Here is a 23,851-nt window from a genome sequence, read left to right on the forward strand (position 1 = left end):
GTAATGTTGGATGTAGGCACTCGTGGAGCAGAAGTACTCGCCCGTGTGGTTGAGCCTCAGAGATGAGATTAACAGCGAGTAGTTTCCCTTCTCCGCCACGCCGCCATTCCCCGCAAACAGCCGCCGGATTCCATCAGGCGTTTCCCATAATGCTGACCGATTCGCTTCATCGACGCAGGGCAGAAGGGCCGTCTCTCCCTCAGTCTGATACACGTACTCTGCTTTGACGTCCAGCATAAGCGTCTGGGTGCTGGCACAATCGCGCCCATCAAGTAACAGGCAGACATACGCGTCTCCTCGGGAGAAGCTGGAGACGCGCAGAGCGGAGCCATTCACTGCTACAAGATGTCGTTCCTCTCTGAGGTCCTCCACGGGGATAAGGGCTCTGTGGATCCAGCACGTTTCCTTGTCGGAAAAGGGGCGACGTTTGAACCACCGGACAGTGGAGTTGCTTCCTGCTCCCCCGCACTGCAGCTCCGACGGGCTCTTGGATAGAACCATCAGGCGCAGGACGGGGTGCCGAGCACCACACACAGTGAGTGAGAATTTCTCATGCACAGGCTTTGAAGAATTTACCCAGCCTGTTTTTTTGTACCATCCAGAGTCTGACTTTGAGAGACTGGCGATCTCGACGGCGTCAATCCAAAGTCCCTCTGCGCCCCGAATTTGACTCCCGATGTCTTCAGGACCCGTGGCGTTTCTGGACGATGGCTTGGACGAGTTCCACAGCAGAGGTTCACCTCCAGGGGTCAGTTTGGAGATTACACAGAATGTCTTTGATCTGATTTTCAATGTAAAAGAGTCTCCTTGTGTCCTGACAACATGAGAGGCATGGGCACCAACGGACAGAAGCAAGAGGCTGCTTAGCATCATCAAGACCTCAGCCATCGTGCTGTGAGATGTCTGTATACCATCTGAGTATCTGCTGTCTGCTCCGCTCTTAATGAAAATGCCAGTTTATATGCTCCACGCAGGACACAAGATAAGGAATACTAATAGTTCATGTTATGACTATGACGCATTTCCGTTTCATTCTGGCTTCTGCTTCCATCTGTGTTGACAGTACTAATAATAATCTTTATTGCAGTCCCATGGGCCCATATAAAAGAAAGCAGCAAGTAACATGCCTGTGTATCTATTGATCTGTTTTACTGAGGAATATCTCAGTAAAAACAGATGGGAAAAAACAACAGACGATCCGGGCACTCAGGAGTAAAAAGGAGGAGCAGCCTTTATTTATTAAAAGGCAACTGCCAACATGTTTCGACCTCGGAAGGTCTTCATCATGGCGAAAAGGGAAAAAACAGATGGTAGTCGGGGATTGAGGGCTACTCCGGTATGCTGTAGTGACCGACAATGAATAGTAATCTTTGCAATGTTTCTATGTGTTTTTCGCAAAATACAACGTATTGGGGGTAGTGTAGATGTCAGCATATGGTATTGTTAACAGGATAGATGACCAATCCAGTTAGTTGACAGACCAAGGAAGATACTTAGACATAAGCAGGTTAACATTGATGCCTTCACACTGTGCCAAACATGTTACTTCTGAGATAATAGGAAGTGACTTGTGACATGTGACAGTCACAAGAACGACAAAACAAAAGGAGGCCCCACCTTGTGGCATCATCTGGCATTGCATTTACCAACTGATTGCTTCATAAAGCATGGATCAGAACTCCTAGAGTTTCAGACTGTGTCGCGGTTAGAAGAGTGAATCCCAAATTATTCCACTTCCAAAGAAACAGAATAATAGCCTGCAAATTATAATTACATCAACCCCGGTTTCCTGTGGTGAAATCCCCTCCCCTCCCCCCTGCACGAGGACTGTAAATACTATAAACTTTTAAAACATCCATTATAAATTAAAGACGGCCTACTTTGTTTGCTTTTCCAGACAGCGACAGGAGCCTTCATTAGAAGGCCCATGGCTATTCTCTGGCATTAGCCAAAACATTTCCAGATAGCACTGTTTACACTGTAGCCTTGAAAGAGAGAGAGAAAGAGAGAGAGAGTGTGTGTGTGTGTGTGTGTGTGTGTGTGTGTGTGTGTGTGTGTGTGTGCGTGCGTGCGTGCGTGCGTGCGTGCGTGCGTGCGTGCGTGCGTGCGTGCGTGCGTGCGTGCGTGCGTGCGCGTGTGTCTTTGAGGTTCATTAGGGGACAATGGTGTAAGGGTGTGCTGACGTGAATTGTGATTAAAAGAGAGAGAGAGATTAGTGAGATAAGAGTATTAAGATGAATTACAGACGGCACATTATCATAACATACAGTAAAGTCAGTATGCTCTGTGGAACATTCATGGAAACCAAGTCCCACCACAATTACACACACACACACACACACACACACACACACACACACACACACACACACACACACACACACACACACACACACACACACACACACACACACACACACGTATGGACATTTTCTCTGTCTGTCCCTCTGTATTTCTCTTTCTGTCTCCCTATCTCCCTCTCTCTCTGTCTCTCTCCCAACCTCTCTCTTACAGTATATATGTGCTACACACACGCACGCATACACACATGCACACACGCACACACTTGGTCCTATAGTCCTCTTAACCACTTGAAACCTATACTTAGTTGACCGGATTCCCAAGGGCCCCCCCCTGTTTTTGCTCTACACTAAATATCTTTGCTAATAATAACCTGTGTAGATCGACTACATATCGTTGCTGTCTGGCAGAAACCTTGTATCTCCCATAGTTCATCTTACTATGTTTTTTCGTAAATTAATGCCCTACTTCATCATACAAGAGTGTCACACAAAAGTAGTGAAATTACCCTATACAAGCTCACAACACATCGTGAAGCGACACGTTGTGAGCTCGTAGATTGTCACTATTTCATTTTCTTTTTTTTTTATAATAATAATAAAGTAACAGTTTTGGACATACAAGGTTTCCCCTCAACAGCAACGACAGCAACAGCCTCAGAATAGGGATGCTAGGGTTCAAATGGTTAAATCATTCTCTGCACAGTAAAGGCAGGGGTGTTAATTTAAGGATGTAAGTGTAAAAATGGACTCATTGCGGGTTCACTTTTACACTCTCAGAGTGTATTCTCACAGCTCTGAGAAACAATGGTCTAAAATAAAGTCAACTACATTGTCCTGCACTAACTCAAACAAACTTTCCCCACAGAACTATAATAATAACACAGCCCTATATTTTCATAACTATGCTCTGTGTGCGTGCGCGCGTGCGTGCGTGCGTGCGTGCGTGCGTGCGTGCGTGCGTGCGTGTGGCCGGGTGGTTATGTAAGAAGCAGACAGTGGTCTTGTATGGTATATTGGTAAGAATCTAGGACACGGATACAACGTTCTCCTCTGTTTGGGAGCAAACACCCCTCGCTAAAGTGTGTGAGAGTCACATGCCATTACATTTTGATGCAACTTTTGTATCATAATGAGAGACATTCTCGCAAATCTTTATCCCAAAGGCAGATCTAAAGTGTCATAAAATTCTGTGGGGGGGGTGGGGGGTGGGGGGGGGGGGTTGTGCTGATGAAGGCTGTCCTCTTTTGTATGGCTTGGCTTCTAGGGCTACCGCACCCATACGCAAAAAAAACTTTATTAATGAGGTGAGTGAGCATATTTTGGCCAATGCCAGAAAACAGCCATAGGCTTTCAAATGAAGGCTCCTGTCGCAGTCTGGAAAGCAAAGTCTTTAGTTTGTAATGGATGTTTTAAAAGTACACCGTCCTCTCACAGAGGGGAGGAAGGGAATTTCGCCGGAGGTTAAAAATGTAGGCTATTATTAACAATGCTTTTGGTTACTTGCATCTTGGAAGTGGCATCAATTGAGATTCACTCTTCTAAGCCACAGCAGAGTCCAAAACTCACTGTGACGAACGAACCAGAGCCACTGAAAGAGAGTTATGATAACACTCTCTGATCTCGCCGCCCTCGCCGCAATCACACGGCTCATGTGTCGAGCATGCTTCATCAGCACTCATTAAGATGGTTCAACATAGTGTTTGGAACTATCGGTCAGCCCTTTGGCAAGTGTTACTTCTGCATCCTTGTATGATAAATGAAGCATTTATAGCACCTTTCTCCAAAGCACTTTAAGTGTTCATTATATTCACTCATTCACACACCGATGGCAGAGGAAACCATGCAAAGCACCAACGTCCTCATCCGGAGCAGTTACGGGTTAAGTGTCTTGCCAAAGGACACTTTGACAAAAAGCAAGGAACAGCTGGGGATCAAACCAGGAACTTTCCGATTCCAAGACGGCCGCTCGACCTCCCAAGCCTCCTATAGTGTGAAGGGCCAACAAGCAGTAAAACTATGCAAAGTATGCATACATACATACATACAGTACATCTAATCAGGCATTCTTAAATAATACCATTGTCTGTGTAGAGGTAACGTCTAGCAACAGTGGAAGGATCACCTCAATCTTGAACACACAGGACCTCAAGGTGGTCATTATGTGTGGCATTGCTTTGGGCAACTTTTCACACAGAGAAACGGAAGCAATTAGTTCGATTTTTTTTTTTATTGAATACTTTTGTCAGAAATGTAAACAGCACGCCACGGAGGTACTGTAAGACATTTAGGCTAAAAGGATAAAACAAAAAAGTCCTGGGGACTTGTTTCCATTGTGGTCCTCAACATGGCATAGAATATTAACACATTAATACATGTCATCATGTCAACAAATAAAAACAACTGCAAAGGAGAAAAATGAAAAACCATGGAGTCAGTTCTGGAGCCTGGCTTACATGTAAATACAAAATCAGCTGCGCTGCAGAACAGAGCGTAACACAGGACTTTCACTATAGCGTTCTTCAAATCCGCCAAACTTAGCAAGTAACAAAAGATTCTGGTGAACACACATTTCTAAATGTTTTCCAATCCTCAACTTGAGTTCTATAGCATGATCCTCTAGGGAAATGATTGCTGCTGTGTCTAGACGTGTGTGTGTGTGTGTGTGTGTGTGTGTGTGTGTGTGTGTGTGTGTGTGTGTGTGTGTGTGTGTGTGTGTGTGTGTGTGTGTGTGTGTGTGTGTGTGTGTGTGTGTGTGTGTGTGCGCGCGTGCGTGCGTGCGCATGTGTGTTGGCCTTGGCGCCGCCGCTAGTCTCCAGGTTGATTCAGATGTTCAGTAGAGGGAAGGAAGCGTTTGGCTTGGCAGGGATACTTTATTGTTGCCCGGGTCCTGATAAGAGCTTATTAATTAGAGGGTTAGACAAACACAATAACAGTCCAGTGTGATAGGAGCTGGACTGTACGGGAAGACGGGAACTGTTTGGGCTGTTTGCGTGCCACCTTGCAGTGAATAGACACTAAATAACAGATGTTCCAGGGTCACTGAAGGGAGCGTGTGTGTGTGTGTGTGTGTGTGTGTGTGTGTGTGTGTGTGTGTGTGTGTGTGTGTGTGTGTGTGTGTGTGTGTGTGTGTGTGTGTGTGTGTACATGTCTGTGTCAGAACACAAGTGCTTTGACAAATGTTTATGTACAGTATGCGACAGTGGGTGCATGAACACACAGCATACAGTATGACATGGGTTGCGAGAGCTAGGGGTTGGTGTGTGTGTGTGTGTGTGTGTGTGTGTGTGTGTGTGTGTGTGTGTGTGTGTGTGTGTGTGTGTGTGTGTGTGTGCGCGCGCGTGCGTGCGTGCGTGCGTGCGTGCGTGCGTGTGTATGTACAGTATGTATGTATGCACCGTATATATATATATATATGTACTGTAAGTATGTGACAGATGTGAGCATATACTGTATATCACCTTCCACTGTTTATCCAACTAACAAAGGGGGAGAAGTGTGTGTGGGGGAGATGAGAGAATAGAATGAATGTCTATTTACGAACAAGGCCAATGAATGAGAGGACAGGAAAGGTTAATAGTAGAGCCAGTTAACCCTTATATACATGAAGATTTAAACCCTGATCAAAACCCCATTTTGGCCACGGCGGCTGATATTCAAGATCGACACTGCTAAGTGCAAATTATGGCCGGTCACTCATACCAGTTGGAGCTATTACGATTATATCAAAACATGTTTGATTTTTATGACTGGAATTTGGACAAATCCAAAGGTGATGCCAAATTCTTGTGTGTGTGCACGCCCCTATGATGGAGTGTGCTTGTCACAGTCATTTTACTTTATTTTTTTCTTCAGTTGAACAAAGTGTATATTAACCCATTAAAACCGGGTATGCATCTGTGTAACCACTTTAACCGTTATTTTACGTATACTTTGGCTATTAACAAATAGCAGATCTACAAGCTTGTAGATCTGCTATTTTTGTGAAAATGTGTGCAAATATTCTAATATATCTTTTTTTTAAACATTTTAAACATTTTTAACTCAAATCTTTGCTTCTGGGGGGTCCCTGGAACAACATATTTTAACATGGGGCTCCACGGCCAATTAATATGATTTTGGGGGACATGAAAAAGTTTGAGAACCACTGATACATATGCATATACAACATACGTTTTTTCAAAAAACTGTTAGGATTTAGAAGGCATTGTAGAATCCCCTGAAGCAAAGATTTGAGTTACAAATGTTCGCTTTAAACAATTATATATATATACAAACTACAAGCTCATTCAGTGCTATGAGCTTGTATATTTGCTATTTTTTAATAGCCAAAGAAATCTAAAATGACACAAAGTCAGAATGCCTAACTTGTAAATTGTACAAAGAAATAATTAGATGTTTGAGTTCAACTGCTTGTTCTGAATCCAACAATGCTTCCAGCAATCTGAAACTCACTCTCTTTACTGTGGCTTGCCTGTAATGACTTCACTTTGTAAAACATACAATCCCAGAAAATGAGAACTAAAGTGGAAATCTGTCAGATTGTCAGGGTGATAAGAAGAGAAAGAGAGAGAGAGAGAGAGAGAGAGAGAGAGAGAGAGAGAGAGAGAGAGAGAGAGAGAGAGAGAGAGAGAGAGAGAGAGGAAAACAAATAACATCTCACAATACAAAAGTATACTCTGACACCCCCTCTTACTCACACATTCTCACCTCTGTGCCAAAAAAACAACAATCACATAAAGAGACAGAGAACCCAAATCAAAGACAGTGAGCGAGAGAGAGAGAAATGCAACAAAAACAGAGATGATAAAATATTAGTTATGACCCAACAAGTGAAAATGGAAAAGGGAGAGAGCGATTCAATTCTCATAAATCATGAGAACTGAATTAATACTTGAATAAGCAGACAATTATTAATTTGTCTCAGAGATTAATCTTTTATTTTAAGAGAGAGCAAGATAAAGTCATAGATGAAGAAATCAGCTATGTATTGCTGTCTTTTAGAGCAGTGGTTCCAAACTTACGCAATAGCGGTAGTATCTAGCTGTAGCCAAGAAGTTAACACACAGGCATGGTGGCCAAGTGGTAAGGCGTCGGTCTCGTAAACCGAAGATCATGGGTTCAAGTCCCATCCGTGCCTGAGTACAGTGCTTATCATTGGATTTTAGGGGCAGCCATAGCTTAGTGCGTGGTCACAGAGGACATCTAATAATCAAAAGGTCACTGTTTCACCTCCTAGTCTGCCAAGTAATTAGTGTCAAATTGATCCCGAGCAAGACACAGCCCCTATTTTCAAAACTAGATTTTCAGACTGCATAGTCCTATTAGTCCTACTCCTTTATTGCACTGATCAGAGCAATGGTCACAGAGTTAAAAAGACTGCTTTAACACTGCTGTAGCTCCCAATGCTGTATGTGTGCGCAATTCTATTCTCATACCAGACCCCTGAACAGTGTTTGTGCCTCGCAAGTTCAGAGGTTACGGTCCACAGTCGACACACCCTCTAGACAATTTTAATATACATAGGTTTTGTCGAAATTTGTCAAATTTTCTTTTTCTTTTTCTCCTTTTTTAAGAACAAATAGTGAAAATAGCAAAGCTACAAGCTCACAATGCATTGCGACAGGAAGCGGTGTGACTTTGTAGATTGGCTATGTTTGCACTTTGTTGATTGATGATGTATATTGATAGGGCTTATGTGGTTAAGAATAGTCCCCCCTTCTATTTTTTCAAAATCAAACCCTGCCTACAGTACAACCTGTTCTCATTCCTACTGTACGTTTTATAGGAAGGAAGCCAAGAATCTTTGGCATCCACATCCTCCTATAAGTACTGTGTAGTACTCCTATAAGTAATAAAAAAGGTACATGCACACATTATCAACTATGAACCAACATTCACACTCTTCATGAGTTTCACTTGATTGGTGTAGACCAATCAAGTGCAATGCATACAGTACACACTGTACAGACAAACGCATCTCTAGGCCAGTGACTTTCACGTATTAAGCTGTGCAGACCCCACAATTGAAAAGATTTGGTGCCAGGGACCCGAATAAAAGAATATCTGTGTTATGTACAGAATTCTACAACTACTATACTGTGTAGGTGGGGAGAGAGAAAGCTATGATCTGAATAGAGAAAGGTCGTGATACAGGCGCGGTGGCCAAGTGGTAAGGCGTCGGTCTCGTAAACCGAAGATCACGGGCTCAAATCCCGTCCGTGCCTGAGCACAGTGGACATCACTGGATTTTAGGGTTGGCCGTAGTTTAGAGGATACAAAGGAAATCTGGTACCGGTAATCACACCGTCACTGTTTCACCTCCGGCCCTGCCAAGTAATTAGTGTCAAATTGGTCCTGAGCAAGACACTAAACAGCTTCCCCTGAGCTCTCATCATGACCATCTGAGAAGCCATCAGCTGGGTGAAGCTGACACGGAATTTCCCTTGTGGGATTACTAAGGTCTAAAAAACATATTATGGACCCTATTTGAGGAAACAGGAGAACTGACGTGGGTGTGGTGACAGATCTTTGGTATTTTCTGCACATCATTCTTATACAGTATATTCTCTCATTGCCTTCTACTGTAGCTGCTGAAATAAACCACTTTCAACCTGCCGTATCTATTTTGTGCATGTCATAGGCAAACATTTTGAAAAACAGCAAAAAAGAGCCGATCTCCAAGCTCACAATGCACAATGTGACGCGTTGTGGACATGTAGATCGGGTATTTTTGCTACTTTTGAATAGGGCTTAAGTGGTTAAACTGTTCCTCTAAAGTGGTTAAACTGTTCCTCTTTTCACTGGGGACCCCCTGGAACCCCCCCAAGGACCCCCACTTTGAGAACCACTGTTCTAGACAGCTTGGCTCTCTGTCTGGCCATCGCAAGTAAAGTAACAGTGATGATAAAGTATACTTGAAATACTATCTGTGAAAGAATGACTAATGGACATGGAAAAAGGTTATCGTTGCTGTCAGGCAGAAACCTTGTATCTCCACATTTCAACTTTTTACAGGCAGCAACGTTATCCTCGTGGTGTTTGATTTGGCTGCTGGTCCAGGACCAAGCCTCCTCTCCAAACATTGATAGGTTGCATAAGACCTGAGGCTGCAGATAGTAATAAAAAACAACTTAAGATAACTGATATCAACACTTTCAGACATGATCAAGCAGGAGTCACAGTGAATTTTATAAGGAATGATTTTGTTCTTATGTCTCCAGCTCAGCGGAAAACACATGATATGGTTGGCCCAATAACACTAACCAGGGTTAGGGGTTCCATTCCTTCTGGAGATAGAGGTAGAGCAAGGCACCAAATATATATATACACACATGCACATGCACATGCACAAGAGCACGCGCACACGGACACGCACACGCACACGCACACGCACACGCACACGCACACGCACACGCACACGCACACACAATTGCAATTGCCTCTCCGTTGGGAACAGACATAAAACATATGGATCGTATCTCTAAATGAAATGTATAAATTTCAATGTATTTGTTTTTATTTTGGCTACAAAGTAAAGCAAGGAGAGATGACAAGAACACTGTGGTAGCATCTTTTATGTCCCCGGCCCCTCCCAGAGGCAGTTCCAGGGTGGCCAATAACAATGGATCACATGAACATGCACATGAAAATGAGATGACCTGGCTTCTTCACTTGACTCACTTGATTCATCCCTTCTAGCCTTTACTAAATCTGAAACAGTTGCATATTGTCGCATCATGTGGCCAGAGCACAACGTTTCAAAGTGTCACACAGAGCATTTTAAGAAACACATGCACAATGGCAGACTGTCTCGCAAATAGACATGTTCATACCTCACACAAATCAAACTTTGGTTCATGAAGAGACAGAGATATCTGTTATGAAATTACTTATATAAAGGGGAAAATGGAAAATTCCCTATCAGCACGCCAACCACCAAGAACAGTCTGCAGAGTGCCGACCCATTTGGGCACACACACACACACACACACACACACACACACACACACACACACACACACACACACACACACACACACACACACACACACACACGCACTTCTGCACTTTGATGATGTCACAGTGACTGCATGGGTGGTCTGCTCTCTGTCTGTCTGTCTGTCTGTCTGTCTGTCTGTCTGTCTGTCTGTCTGTCTGTCTGTCTGTCTGTCTGTCTGCCAGCCTGTCTGTCTGTCTGCCTTCCTGCCTGTCTGTCTGTAAAATAATAAAGAGAAGTGATGTCATCAGAACTACAAAGAATCAAAAAAGAAAGCGAAAATGTTCTTTCGCTTACCTTTTGTATCTATTGTACCGAAAACGTGAATGCACACAACTTACAGGACAATAGCTAATGTTCCCTTACCTTCCGCTGCACACGCACACGCACACGCACACGCACACGCACACACACACATGCGTGCGCGCGCACACACACGCACACAAATGCACGCATACAAGTACACATGCACACATGCACACACACAGATGAACTTCCCCTCCTTGCAGCCCTTGAATCACACTTACCAGCACACGCACACTCAAAAACTCACATTAATAAAACTGAGAATTTCCCTACTTGTCAGTGTGTGAACTGTGAACAGGGGCATGCACACGCACACGCACATGCACACACACACGAGCGCGCGCACACACACACACACACACACACACACACACACACACACACACACACACACACACACACACACACACACACACACACACACACACACACACACACACACACACACACACACACACACACACACACACACACACACACACACACACACAGCCCAGCCCAGCCCTATGGGAGCTGTGGTATTGGCTGTAACATGATGATTGAATAACATCAGCATCAATGAATCTGCATAAAGTCATGAATTACATCTCTGTCTCTCACCATAACTCTTTTTTCACTCTCACTGCGGTCTGTTTCTTTCTCAAAACTTGCTCTCCTCCCTTCAGCCCTCTGTCTCCTCTCTTCATCTGTCCCTGTCTCGTGTCTTTATATTATTTTCAACAACATTGCGAAAGTAGATACAAGAAGGTAAGTGTTAAAGTATTGTATGTAATGCTCATACATAAACTGCTGAGTGTAAGATAACAAGGAAGAACTCAACTCGTTGATTGAATTACTGATAGAAAAACAAGAAGATTTGACATTCCATCATAGCTTATGTCACCCAGGGCAGGGCTACTCCTTTATATTTACCCCCTTTGACCAGGGCAGGGCTACTCCTTTTTGTGATCTGGGTCATGACACCAATGTAACACATCTGGATCTGTTTTCTGCCTCTTCCTCTGTGACTCTGTCAGTCCTTGTCACTCCTAATGAGAAACGTGGCATCCTCAATTCTCCCGGCGGCCGACTGATACAGAGATTGGTGAATTTTCGGTTCTCGGAAACTGTTGGCCAGCCTGAAGTGCCATTTGGCTCTAAACACCTCGGGGTCATATGGGACACACACGCCGTCGCCAAACGGTCGGACGCTGTCCAAGTTATGCCCGACACACACACACACAGACAGATTCTGTGAATTATAGTATAGCTATAAGTATATGCACGAACTGTATCTTGCACATTCTTTTTTAGTTTTAATAATTTTATTTCTGTTTATTCTTTTACAATTTTTTTACTACTTCTATTATGTATTGTTATTCTCTTTTTTTTTTTTTTTTTTTGATCTGTTGCGTCTTAGTCAGTGGTATGTGTGTGTGTGTATGTCTGTCTGTAATTTAAAACCCAATGAAAACTGAGCAAAAAAAGAGTGAGAACAGGTAGTGCAGAGAAGAGTTTCCCATCCTTTCATCATCCTGTTGCTGTTGGCTGATCAGCTGGGCTGCATAACGGAAGCTACTTCCCCCTTCAAACCACACACACACACACACACACACACACACACACACACACACACACACACACACACACACACGCGCAAACCACAATGATGAATGCATCATAAAATAAACCCCCTCCTTGTCCTCGTCCAACCCACAGCCATGACACCTCTGGGCACTGGTTGTGTTTATAGAGCACACAGTCACACGCATGCACACGCATGCACACGCACGCGCACGCACGCACGCACGCACGCACGCACGCACGCACACACGCACACACACACACACACACACACACACAGAGAAAGGTCAGATGTTGAGAGATTAGTGAGAGAGTCCATGATGGAATGTAAAATCGTCTTGTTATTCAATCAGTAATTCAATCATCCAGTTCTTCCTTGTTATCTTATGCTCGGCAGTGTAACTTCTAAAGAGCATTACGTACAATTCTTTAAAGGCCCTGACTGACACAATGACAGTGTGTGACGCTCGCGTCTTCAAACGTCATCAAACATTGTTTACAACGGCTATAGCCACACTGAAGGCGTCATAGACGCTTTCAGTGTCACGCAAGTCACGCAAGTGTCACGCAAGTCCACCTGTTTCACATCGACTATTTTTAATTTGAAAAATGGGCTTGGGTTTCTACAAATGTGGTTAAGGCGGTTAATGGTATTTACTTTCATATATTACATGAAGGCAGGTCAGAGCATAAGCAGTGACCATACCAATATTACTATTATAATATTACTTCACACAACAAAGTTTAACCACTAAAATCCTATGAAGTACTTATTTGAATGGGTTCCCAAAGACTCTATACGAGGCGCCCACCTGTTTTCAATCTACACAAATCAGATCTACATGCTCACGGCGCAAAGCTTTGCGACACGTTGTGCGCTTGTATCATCTATTTGTGCAGAATGTTGGCACCAAGTTCAAGTCACCAAAATCACTTTTCACCGTCTATCACAGCAGGCGTGGTGGTTCTCTGTGCAGACCCATTTCCAGCAGATGGGGTGAAGGGAGGTGAGGGGGAAAACAACATACTGTACATATTATTCCCAGATGGTCCCGGTTTTCATCATTCACTGCAAAGATGTCAGAGCAACATGCAATTAGCATCATCAGCACAAACAGTATACGCACGCAAGCGGACCAGAAATGATCCCAAAGACCACACACCTATCGGATACATGCTGCAAAGTGCAAAGGGTTGGGCGTCAATGGGAAATATCAGCTAGACGTTCTAGATTCCTTCAAAGTTGACATTGTATAGCCGCAGGGTTTTTGCTGATAACATTCCCGTATCAAAATCTGTAATGACAATAATCACTCCTAATCATATTCCAATCCAGATTCCTAAAAGCGTTATGCTAATTGTGGCTGAGGGAATAATCATAATTAGGACTGTAAAATAGTGTTTATGAAATGATCCATCAGAACCCAAACTGGGCCGAGTGTCCAATGGGTCTCAACATGACAACAGTAATAAAATGTTTTCACAGGCCAGAGTCCCAGCCCGCGGAAACATGACTGTTTTCACCAACTGGTTGGGAGGTTTGGGTTCCTGTGAAAGAGAGGACCTCGGCTGTGTTCATTCATTCATTAAAAAGCAAATGGGGTGGGGTTGGGGAGGGGCATTTGTCCAATAAAAACTCCAGAATCTACATGTACGTACTGTATGTGCAGCTGCAGTGGGGTTCCAGTGCACTCATCACAGATAACACACATAGTTAAGATAGTAACAGCTTTAAAAAGCTTTAAGATGCTGAATCACACAAGGCTGTATGTTAACCCATTAAAACCGGGAAAGCATCTGTGTCACTTTAGATTTTAGAAATAAAGTCCAAGAGGGAAGCACGCACATCTCAAAAGATTCCACAGGTGCTGAACAAAAATAAATACAATGGAGAAGAAGGGAAGTCCGCACACTGGTCTGTAGCTCCCAGTAGAAATTCTTATTCAAGGTAACAACGTTTCGACCACACAGGTTGAAATATTAATATATGTAATAAATATATATATAACACAAATCTTGCATGGGGGTCCCTGGCACACAATATTTAAAATGTTCGAGAACCGTCTGGTTCAAACAACATTAGGAAGCAAGTCCAAATAAGCAACTACACTTTAGAAACAAGGCCAATAAACCGCAACCACCAATACTTACAAGCGACTTTACATTAAAAACAAGCCCAAAGTCACCTACAATAAGCAGACATGGCAATACCAATACCAAAATCATCGCCATATTTGGGCAAGGTTTCAGCCCGACCTGACCGCAACTGAATTCCATCATAAATTAAAAGTTTAATATTTCAAAAAAATATAAAACATATGTAAAGAACAACATGAGGAGATACTTTCTTGTCCTGCTGGCAGCGTGCATACAACATTTGGCGCTGATCAGTCCAGTGGTTTGTGAGATTAGCTCAGGACAGATAAACACAAACACACACACGCACACAAAATTGCTAGCATTTGACACTGACGTCAAATAGAACGTGTGTTCTAACCAGGCGATAGCAGCCAAATAACAAACACATGAACTAAATCAAAGAACAATCAAGAAGTATGCTGACATATTGTTTTAGAGTGTTTCTTTACTGTTAATAAAGGTTCATTTCTCTTTCTCTCTCTTGATACTGTATCAGGCAATGTGTCTTTCTTTCTTTGCATCACAAACATCATAAACAAGTGATTCTTTGTCTGACCTGCTTTCTCTCACTTCATCTCTCTCCCTCCATTCAATCCTCTATACTTCTCCCTCCTCCATAGATATGAACCGATGGGTCTCTCCCACTTTGTATGTCTGTCTGCCTCTCTCTCTCTCTCTCTTTCTGTGTCCCTCTGTTGTCACCTACGTGAACCTCTCTGTCTCTTGACACTCATATAAACAAGTCCTGGTAAAGAGCAGTAAAATATCCATTTGGTTCCATTTGTGCACTCTCAGAGTTACATTAACACAAGGGCGGGCGGACCACATCATCACGCTCATGTCACTACGTCGTCACACTCATGTCACCATGACTCAGCCATAACTATACAAGGAGTTCCTAATGCAGCTACGCCCAAATATGCAGTGTGTTGTCTAACCTCAATGTGTCGTCATGGCATCAGGTGCAAACAAATTCTAAGAACTCTAGATGTGAGGGCCGCGTAGTGGCCCGAACCTCTAGTTCTTAAAGAGAGCACAGTACAACAATTTTAAAAACGTCAACATGGATAAACACAAAGAAAGCCTATGGCCTGTTTCCATTGTGTTTCCACGGTGCCACCCTCCTGTAAGGGGATGGCATGTGTTCCCAGGTGAGACTCCTACTGTTGCCTTGGAGGGACAAACACCCAACACCCATCCAAAATCACCACCCCCAGAATATTTTCCCTTTGTGCTTTGTCATGACAGGAGATTACAACACCTCTTCATTATGTGCTGATAGAACGCCTAATATCATCTTGCATGAAACAAATTGCTCCCCATAACTGGGGCTGAAGAGACCAGACACTTTTCCCACGGCGCCACTGGCCAGCAAGCTGTGGAGATGAATCTCTGTCTGTCGTTATGCCCAAATATGGAGATGAAATACGTTATGATTCTAACATAGTAGTAGTACTGACGTCACAGAAGGGCCTCCAACTGCTCTGACAAGGTTGTTAAGCAATAGTTTGTGTTGTGTGTGACGTCAGACCAAAGCTCGTATAAGATATTGCATATTTATTCTTGTTGCATTACAGTAACGAGCCAAGCTGAAATCAGAATTTGAAGTTATAGGGTATTTACAATGGAGTAGTTATACTCTGTGAACCCGACGAAGAGAAGCAGCCAAGCTGTCGGCACTAGAATACATTTTGCTCAGGGCAGCTTGCAAACATGCCGTCACGGTCAAACTACAATATGAAGGAAGAAGAGGACAGTAACCATTTGGATGCTCCAGGCCATGATGGAGCAGCAGCCGTCAAAAGAAATAAGCCGGACAACACTCCATTCAAACAGCAGAGGTTACCGGCCTACCAGCCCGTCCTGAGCGCAGGCATGGTCTTCCCAGCTTTCTTTGTCATGAGCCTTATCTTCATCCCCATCGGGATCGTCCTCTTGGTCATATCGAACAACATCAAAGAGTTTCAAATCGATTACACCGGTGTTGACCAGGTAAGTCCATGCTACGACTGCGCTCATAACTTCAACAGGACCAGCACAAAACCATGCACCTGCTCTATCCCCTTTACACTGGAACAACCCTTTGAGAGTGATGTCTTCATGTATTACGGCTTGTCCAACTTCTACCAGAACCACAGACGTTATGTGAGGTCAAGGGATGACAGGCAATTGAATGGTGACAGGTCAGCATTGAAGAGCCCAAGTAAGGAATGTGAGCCCTACCGCCTCAGAGGTGGCCTGCCTATCGCTCCATGTGGTGCCATTGCAAACAGCCTCTTCAATGACATTCTGGAGTTGTATTACATTGATTCCGGAGGCACGAGACATCTCATTCCTCTGGTGAAGAAAGGCATAGCGTGGTCGAGCGACAAGTATGTGAAGTTCAGTAATCCCCATGGAAATGACAATCTCGCCGCAACTTTCCAAGGCACTACCGAGCCGGTGAACTGGAGGAAGCCCGTTTTTGAGTTGGACCCATCGGACGCTGACAACAACGGCTTCATCAACGAGGACCTCATCGTGTGGATGCGCACAGCCGCCCTGCCCACCTTCCGCAAGCTCTACCGCATCATTCAGAAGAAGTCCAGCGTGACTCCAGCTCTGCCAAGTGGCAATTACAGCCTGGAAGTCATCTATAATTACCCTGTGCTTAGCTTTGATGGCAGGAAGCGCATGATCCTGAGCACCACGTCCTCGATAGGCAGCAAGAACCCTTTCCTGGGCATTGCGTACATCACCATGGGCTCCCTTTGCTTTGTCCTCGGCATGGTTCTGCTCATCGTCCACCATAAATACAGTAACCACAACAGCAGCAACTATTTTCCCAACTAACCTCTTCCGGGGGCTCCCATCCGCTCACGCATGCCTGGGTGGGCACGGTGCCACTGTCACATTTACAATACCTGCTAACCTATATGAGTGCAGCAAGGCAAGTAGATGTTGAAAAGCTTGGCTGACATAAGTTCTTGGAGCTTCTATATGGCTGGTCTTCTATACTTAAATGTGTGTTTTACTTTCTGGTGGATTGGTGGCACATTTATATAGTGGTTTTCTCCAAAGCGTTTTGCAATGGACACTACATTCATACACCAGCGATGGACACAGTATTCCTCAGATATAACCTCTGTTCAAATTGGCTCGAAAATAGAATGGAATGATCATACTTAGATGTTGGAAAGCATCTATAGTACACCAAAAATAAACATGTTTCATGGCACTGTTTGGTTTGTTTGCATGTTTGTATGATTGGGCCGTTACTAAGGCACCATGTCCGTCTTTTTTTAGCTTATGAAGTCATGCTTATTGACAGGAATTTCAGGAAATAATTCCTATACAATCTCAACCAGTATTCTGTAATGGTTTTATTATATTTTGATGTAACTGACAATCAAACAATCAAACACTTGGCCAACAGGCCAAAGAAAGGGTGACGGAATGGGACACACACAACCAACTGCCTCTGAAGCCCGTCGCTCCGTGGGGTCATCTGTTTGCTAGACTACTACGAGTGGTCAGACAGCTGGCTTCATCATCAAGTAGGGCACAGAGCTGACCAAGGACTTGTTATTCTAATTTATAATAATAATTGATTGATGTCTTTATTGATCATGAAATAAAATTATATGTCACATACATACATCTGTAACAAACTGACCCACCATAATCAACAGGATAACGCAAAATGAACAATGATGAACAAAAGCTACATAAAGTGCTTTAGAAATCGTCTATGTGCCATTTCTGACATTGAAAATGATTTACGTTTTGGGTGCCTGCCTCCCAGCACAGCAAATTGACTGGTGCCCCCACCCCCCAAGGCATTCGGAGTATAATGGGATAATTATAATGGGATCATTTGACAAATTATTTTTTGAACATCAGTGATGAGTCTCTTAGCAAAGTCAAGTTGTGAGTGATGTGATGAACGTGATGCCTTGTAAAAAAAAAACGCATTGTGAACTCATCCGTGACCTCTGACAATTGTGTGACAATTGTGTTGAAGTGCCCATCCAAACTAGAGACACACACTTAACCTGGGCCTCTGCGGTGGTGAATTAGACCCCAACAGGATGCCCTTCTCGTACTCTATTTATTTCTCTCTAGCCAAATTCCCAAACTAACTTCCACACTTGCTCACTCCACTCACGTCCTCCACTCGCGCCTTAGTCCCTCCTCTGAGTGAGGAGGCAAGGAATAGATGCGAGTCCGGAGGAATCGAGCAGGTTGGACTGATAGCCACATGCCAATACTCAAATGTCTGTCTGCCTGCTTGCATCCTCCCTGCTCCACATGTTGCATTGGATGCTGTATTTCACTCTAATATGCTTATGAATGGAGCTGTTTGACATGCATTCTCTCACACCCATGCACAACAAACAGCATTATTGTGTAAATGAAGATCAAACCATTATTTAATTTGTTGCTTCAGTGGGTTTGTCTGTTATTCAGATAATATACTGTATATATAAATGCACATCAGTATCTCTTCCAGTTGAATCAAGTGGGACACTTTCACTCTCAGAACGTTGATACACAGTGTATGTGAGCAGAGATTATGGTATTGGAATTTGGCTTCTGTCTCAATATCTGTTTGGTCTTGCTCTCAACGTGTCTTTCTACGTCAATCTTTGTGTTGTGCAAAGTGCGTGTGTGTGCGTGCATGCGTGAATCCGTCCATCAGTGTGTGCCTGCAGCTAGCGTGTCAGACTCAAGGTTCCACAGTTTATTGCCAAGGTTTCTAAGAACTATTAGTATCAGCATAAACACCGGAGAGGACTTTGCATTGCACATATAACCCCCCTGTACAACATAGCAAAATATCTCCATCTCTTTCACTCTTTGTCAAACATCACTCTCACATGCACATACACTCCCACCAATAAACGCAACGTTCCATGTTCATGCAGTGAGGTGAACGAGATGCAGAGGGTGTGTGTGTGTGTGTGTGTGTGTGTGTGTGTGTTATACATGTGTGTATGCTTGCATTGCTGACACAAGTATGTCATTTACATATATACATGTCCATGCATGACATATCCCCAAAACAGAAAGACAAACATAAGTCTGACTTCACAACTTTTGGCTTCAAGCAAGTTTTCTACTTTCCAACATAGAAACAGCACAAGTCTTTGATCAGAGAGAGAGAGAGAGAGAGAGAGAGAGAGAGACGATGGAGGTACACAAACATGGAGAAAGAGAGAAACAGAAAGAGAGAAGAAAATAACAGAACAGAGAGAAACTTTAACTCCTGCCAGTGATAAAACAGCAGACAGGTCCAACATAGAGTCAAACCTAAATGGGAAACAGACTGATACAGAGCCTGTGTGTGTGTGTGTGTGTGTGTGTGTGTGTGTGTGTGTGTGTGTGTGTGTGTGTGTGTGTGTGTGTGTGTGTGTGTGTGTGTGTGTGTGTGTGTGTGTGTGTGTGTGTGTGTGTGTGTGTGTGTGTGTGTGTGTGTGTGTGTGTGCGTGCGTGTGTGCGTATGCGCGAGAAGCACATTGAGGACGTGTGTTTTGGACATAATTTGAGGATGATCAGATATAAGTGTCGGTGTCAGGTTTGATTACAGAAAGTGTGCATCACTTGACATATCTGTGTGATATACAATGTTAGAGAGCAGAGACTAATAAGGGTGTGAGGGTCTAATCATTGAGTCTCACAGATCCTAGAATTAAAATGAAATGCAGATTGGACTCAATTAGGAACCAATACTTTTTCCCAGGATCGACCAATACTGATACAGATAATAAACTTGGATACAACACTATCTGTACTGGCTGTCTCTTAGCCATATTATTGTACTCATATAATGACACTGTCTTTGTATGTGGTCTGATTAACTATGCCCATTATTAAACACTGAACTCTTGAATAGGCCCTCCAAATATTATTCACAACATCAGCTATGTATGATATGGTATTTCATCACCTTTCTGGGGAGCTCATCTCTTTAGATGTCAGGTTTGAAATATGGGGAGCTACAGGGAGTTCGGCTCCCCGTAGCTCCCCATATTTCAAACCTGATATCTCTTAGACTATATTAACCACGTGAATTCATGGCTATTTTTGCCGAATACTCACACCAGAATATGGACATTCGGAAAAAATAGCCAATCTACAAGCTCACAACGCCACTATTTCTGAAAGTGGGGTCTTAGGTCTCCCAGGGGTCCTTGAGGGGTTCCAGGAGGTCCCCAGAAAAACAGTTTGTCTTCACAAATCCAATCAAAATTACTCTTATGGGGGTCCCTGGCACAAACCCTTTTCAGATGGAGGTCCGCGGCCAAATGCATATCAATTTGAGGGTCCTTGACACGAAGATGTTTGAGAACCACTGGCAACGTGACGTGTTGAGATCTGCTATATGTGGTGTAGAGGGACAAAAGGAGTGCACCTAGTATAGAGTCCTGAGGGACTCCGGTCAACTAGGGTTTAAGTGGTTAATGGATTTGTCTGTTTTGTAGACTGATCTGAACAAAGGTTCACCATTATGCAATGTAATGTGTTCAGCAAGCTACAGAAAAGTCCTGCATCGTACAAAAAAGACATTCATCCATCTATCATCCTGGAAATCTGTGTGTGTGCGTGTCCCATTATGGAGATATGGAGATCCCTGACGTCACGTCAACAATATGATATCATAGTACTGATGTCATAGGCTGGCTGCTTCCAAGTACTCTGATAACAGGTACTGCAATACAAACTCTGACAACTGGCACTGCCCCAGTACTGTAAAATGTGGAACCTCTGAGAAATAATCTGAGGACTACTGACATACAATTGAATAGACTGATAATAATGGACTAGAGCAGATTAGACAGCTTCACTGTGGTGAGATAGATATTAATGTGGTTTATGAAGGAATGATCTGTCTTCCCACAATGACTGGCCTTTGTTTCACTGCAGGGCTGGTCAGGGGGATTACCCATTAGTCATCTGTCTCAATTTCCCTCCAAAAAACATTTCTGTATCCGGATAGCAGTTTTGATTCAGAAAACATTATGCTTTTTACTTTCAGGCTTCAGCACAGAAGTCTGAAGGCATGTTGTCACAGATTGTGTTTTTGGTCTTTGATTGTCATTCAGAGTGAATTGACCATGACTGAAACAGTGGAATAAAAGCCGAATGTATGCCCTGTCGAACGATGGTCGCATCCGAAGCGTTGTCCGAGCGCTATTCTTGGCGTGAAACACACAGTCGGGCAGCGAAGTATGAATCAGACTTAACCTTTTGAACCCTAGAAGGCTATTCTGGATGTAACATTTGCTGAAAATTTCCGATCTACAAGCTCTGAAGCTCATAACTCGTCACGCTGTGACGCATTGGGAGCTTGTAGATCGGCTATTTTCAGCGAAAGAGGGAAAAAGAGATAGAAGTACAGAGCCAAAGGTCAAATTTACTAAGTATTGAGGGTTTAAGTGGTTAAGAGTCCTGTCATACAGTGTCACCTGATCTACTTTGTAAAATAAAGACCAAATACCAAAACAGTGGACTGCCCATTAAGAACAAAATATACACTGTATACTTTACATTTGTGTCATAGTTTTGTTATGTATTCAACCATGTTATTCACACTAACAAAGTCCATTTAACAATTTATCTCTTCACTATGTCTACTCTCTCCGTTGCCTCAATATATTTCTTATCTATCGTAGCCTTTAACGTGTTGATATGGCTCAAGTTACAGTGTATAAAATATTTTATCCGGGCCTCTGCCGGGAACTGGCCAGTCACCAAATCAAATCTCTGTCATGATTAAGAGCAATGGACTGTGTTAATGCTGCTACGCTGCCCAACTTTGAAAATCATTCACTTTGGCCGACGGCCAATAGATAAGAGTTTTGTATCAGACTCAATATAGTCACTGATACAGCTGGAATAATTCAACAACAACAGCTGGTGGTAAAATGTTGTTTTATTTTCTATTACGTTCTGTTGACAGACACCTACAGTACCTATTCTACTGTCATCTGTTGTATTGAGGTTTATTTCTTTCTGTCTGATGCTGCTGAAGTGTATTTGAAGAAAAACAACATTTTGTTTCATGTAATGTGGGTTGTTTGGGGATTTCAACTGCTTGCAGTTTAAAACATAAAAGTGTAATATGGTTATGGCTAAAGTGAGTGAGAAATCTAGTTATGAAAAATGCATGGTGTCATCACAGCAGAGTTCCGAAGGTAATGGGCAATAGCCTTCATCATACAACTATGTCGCTCGGCACTCGCCACTTAAACACGTTGTCACTAACTTAAAAGACTTTACAAACAGCCTTGTGAAGAGCAGTCACTCACTGTAATCTTTATTCCCGAAGACTATAGGCAACGGAAAAAGTGTCTTCTTTGGGTTTGAAGCCTCACAACATGAAAACGAATTGAAATATTCTCACAAGGAGTAAATATAAAACATATAAACAGGAACATCATGAGCTGTACTGTAATTACGTGAGCATCTTATCTATGACAAGTGCTGACCTCCAAGAGCTGGTTCATCCTGGGCAGTATTCTCTTTGAATGCCACTCGACAGTTGACCTAGAGATAAAACTCATTGTAATCCTTCAAGCCAAGTCACACAGCTTAGGACAGAGCACCCCAACTGGTCCATGTGAGGTGTCACATCTTTCTTTCAAATCTTTTAATCTTTTTCTTCTTTTTTTCTACTGAGTTTTACCTTTATCTGAGTACCCCCCCCCCCCCCACCACCACCACCACTACCACCACACACACGCGCGCGCGCACACACACACACACACACACACACACACACACACACACACACACACACACACACACACACACACACACACACACACACACACACACACACATACAACACACACACTTTCTGTCTATCTTTCTGTCTGCGCAAAGTTGAAAAAAGTTCTACCTCTATTTGAGCCCCCCCCCCCCCCCCCCCCCCCCACACACACACACACACACACACACACACACACACACACACACACACACACACACACACACACACACACACACACACACACACTTTCTGTCTATCTTTCTGTCTGCACAAAGTTGAAAAAGGTTCTACCTCTATTTGAGCCCCCCCCCCCCACACACACACACACACACACACACACACACACACACACACACACACACACACACACACACACACACACACACACACACACACACACACACACACATACACACATTTCTCTTCCATGTAATACCGTCATTTTGTAAGTGATCTTCTATTCTGTTCTTTATGGATCCACATTCATTCTTGTGTGATACACTAAATCCCTATCTCTCTCTTCCCTGTGAGTGCTTTTGATAGGTGACAGGCTTGTGCTTGTCGTACTACAGTATTTACCTCCCTGCACACATTTCCCACACTACTCTCACAGTCCATCCATGTCACAGGTGTTACCAGCAGCGTCACAGTGTTGTCACTGCTACAGCTGGACTGACGTTTTGAAAGGCAACACAATGCAGACAGGAAAACAACAGTCACACACATATGCGTGCACTACGCACGCGCACGCGCGCACACACACACACACACACACACACACACACACAC

General features: G+C 43.5%; 2 protein-coding genes across 3 annotated transcripts in view; one reads left to right on the forward strand and one right to left on the reverse strand.

Annotated features, from left to right (window-relative positions):
* LOC311049786 (semaphorin-3D) overlaps positions 1–23,851 on the reverse strand; it is a 129,316-nt gene that overhangs the window by 103,882 nt on the left and 1,583 nt on the right. The window lies entirely within an intron of this gene.
* Positions 16,021–17,139, forward strand: LOC311048478 (cell cycle control protein 50A-like; the record flags this gene model as incomplete). The annotated part of the gene is made up of 1 exon (XM_084061738.1): positions 16,021–17,139. One exon carries the CDS (start codon positions 16,021–16,023, stop codon positions 17,137–17,139), a length of 1,119 nt encoding a protein of 372 aa, XP_083917864.1.

Source organism: Gymnoscopelus microlampas, assembly GCF_963454915.1.
Source record: "Gymnoscopelus microlampas genome assembly, chromosome: 7".
NCBI lineage: Eukaryota > Metazoa > Chordata > Actinopteri > Myctophiformes > Myctophidae > Gymnoscopelus > Gymnoscopelus microlampas.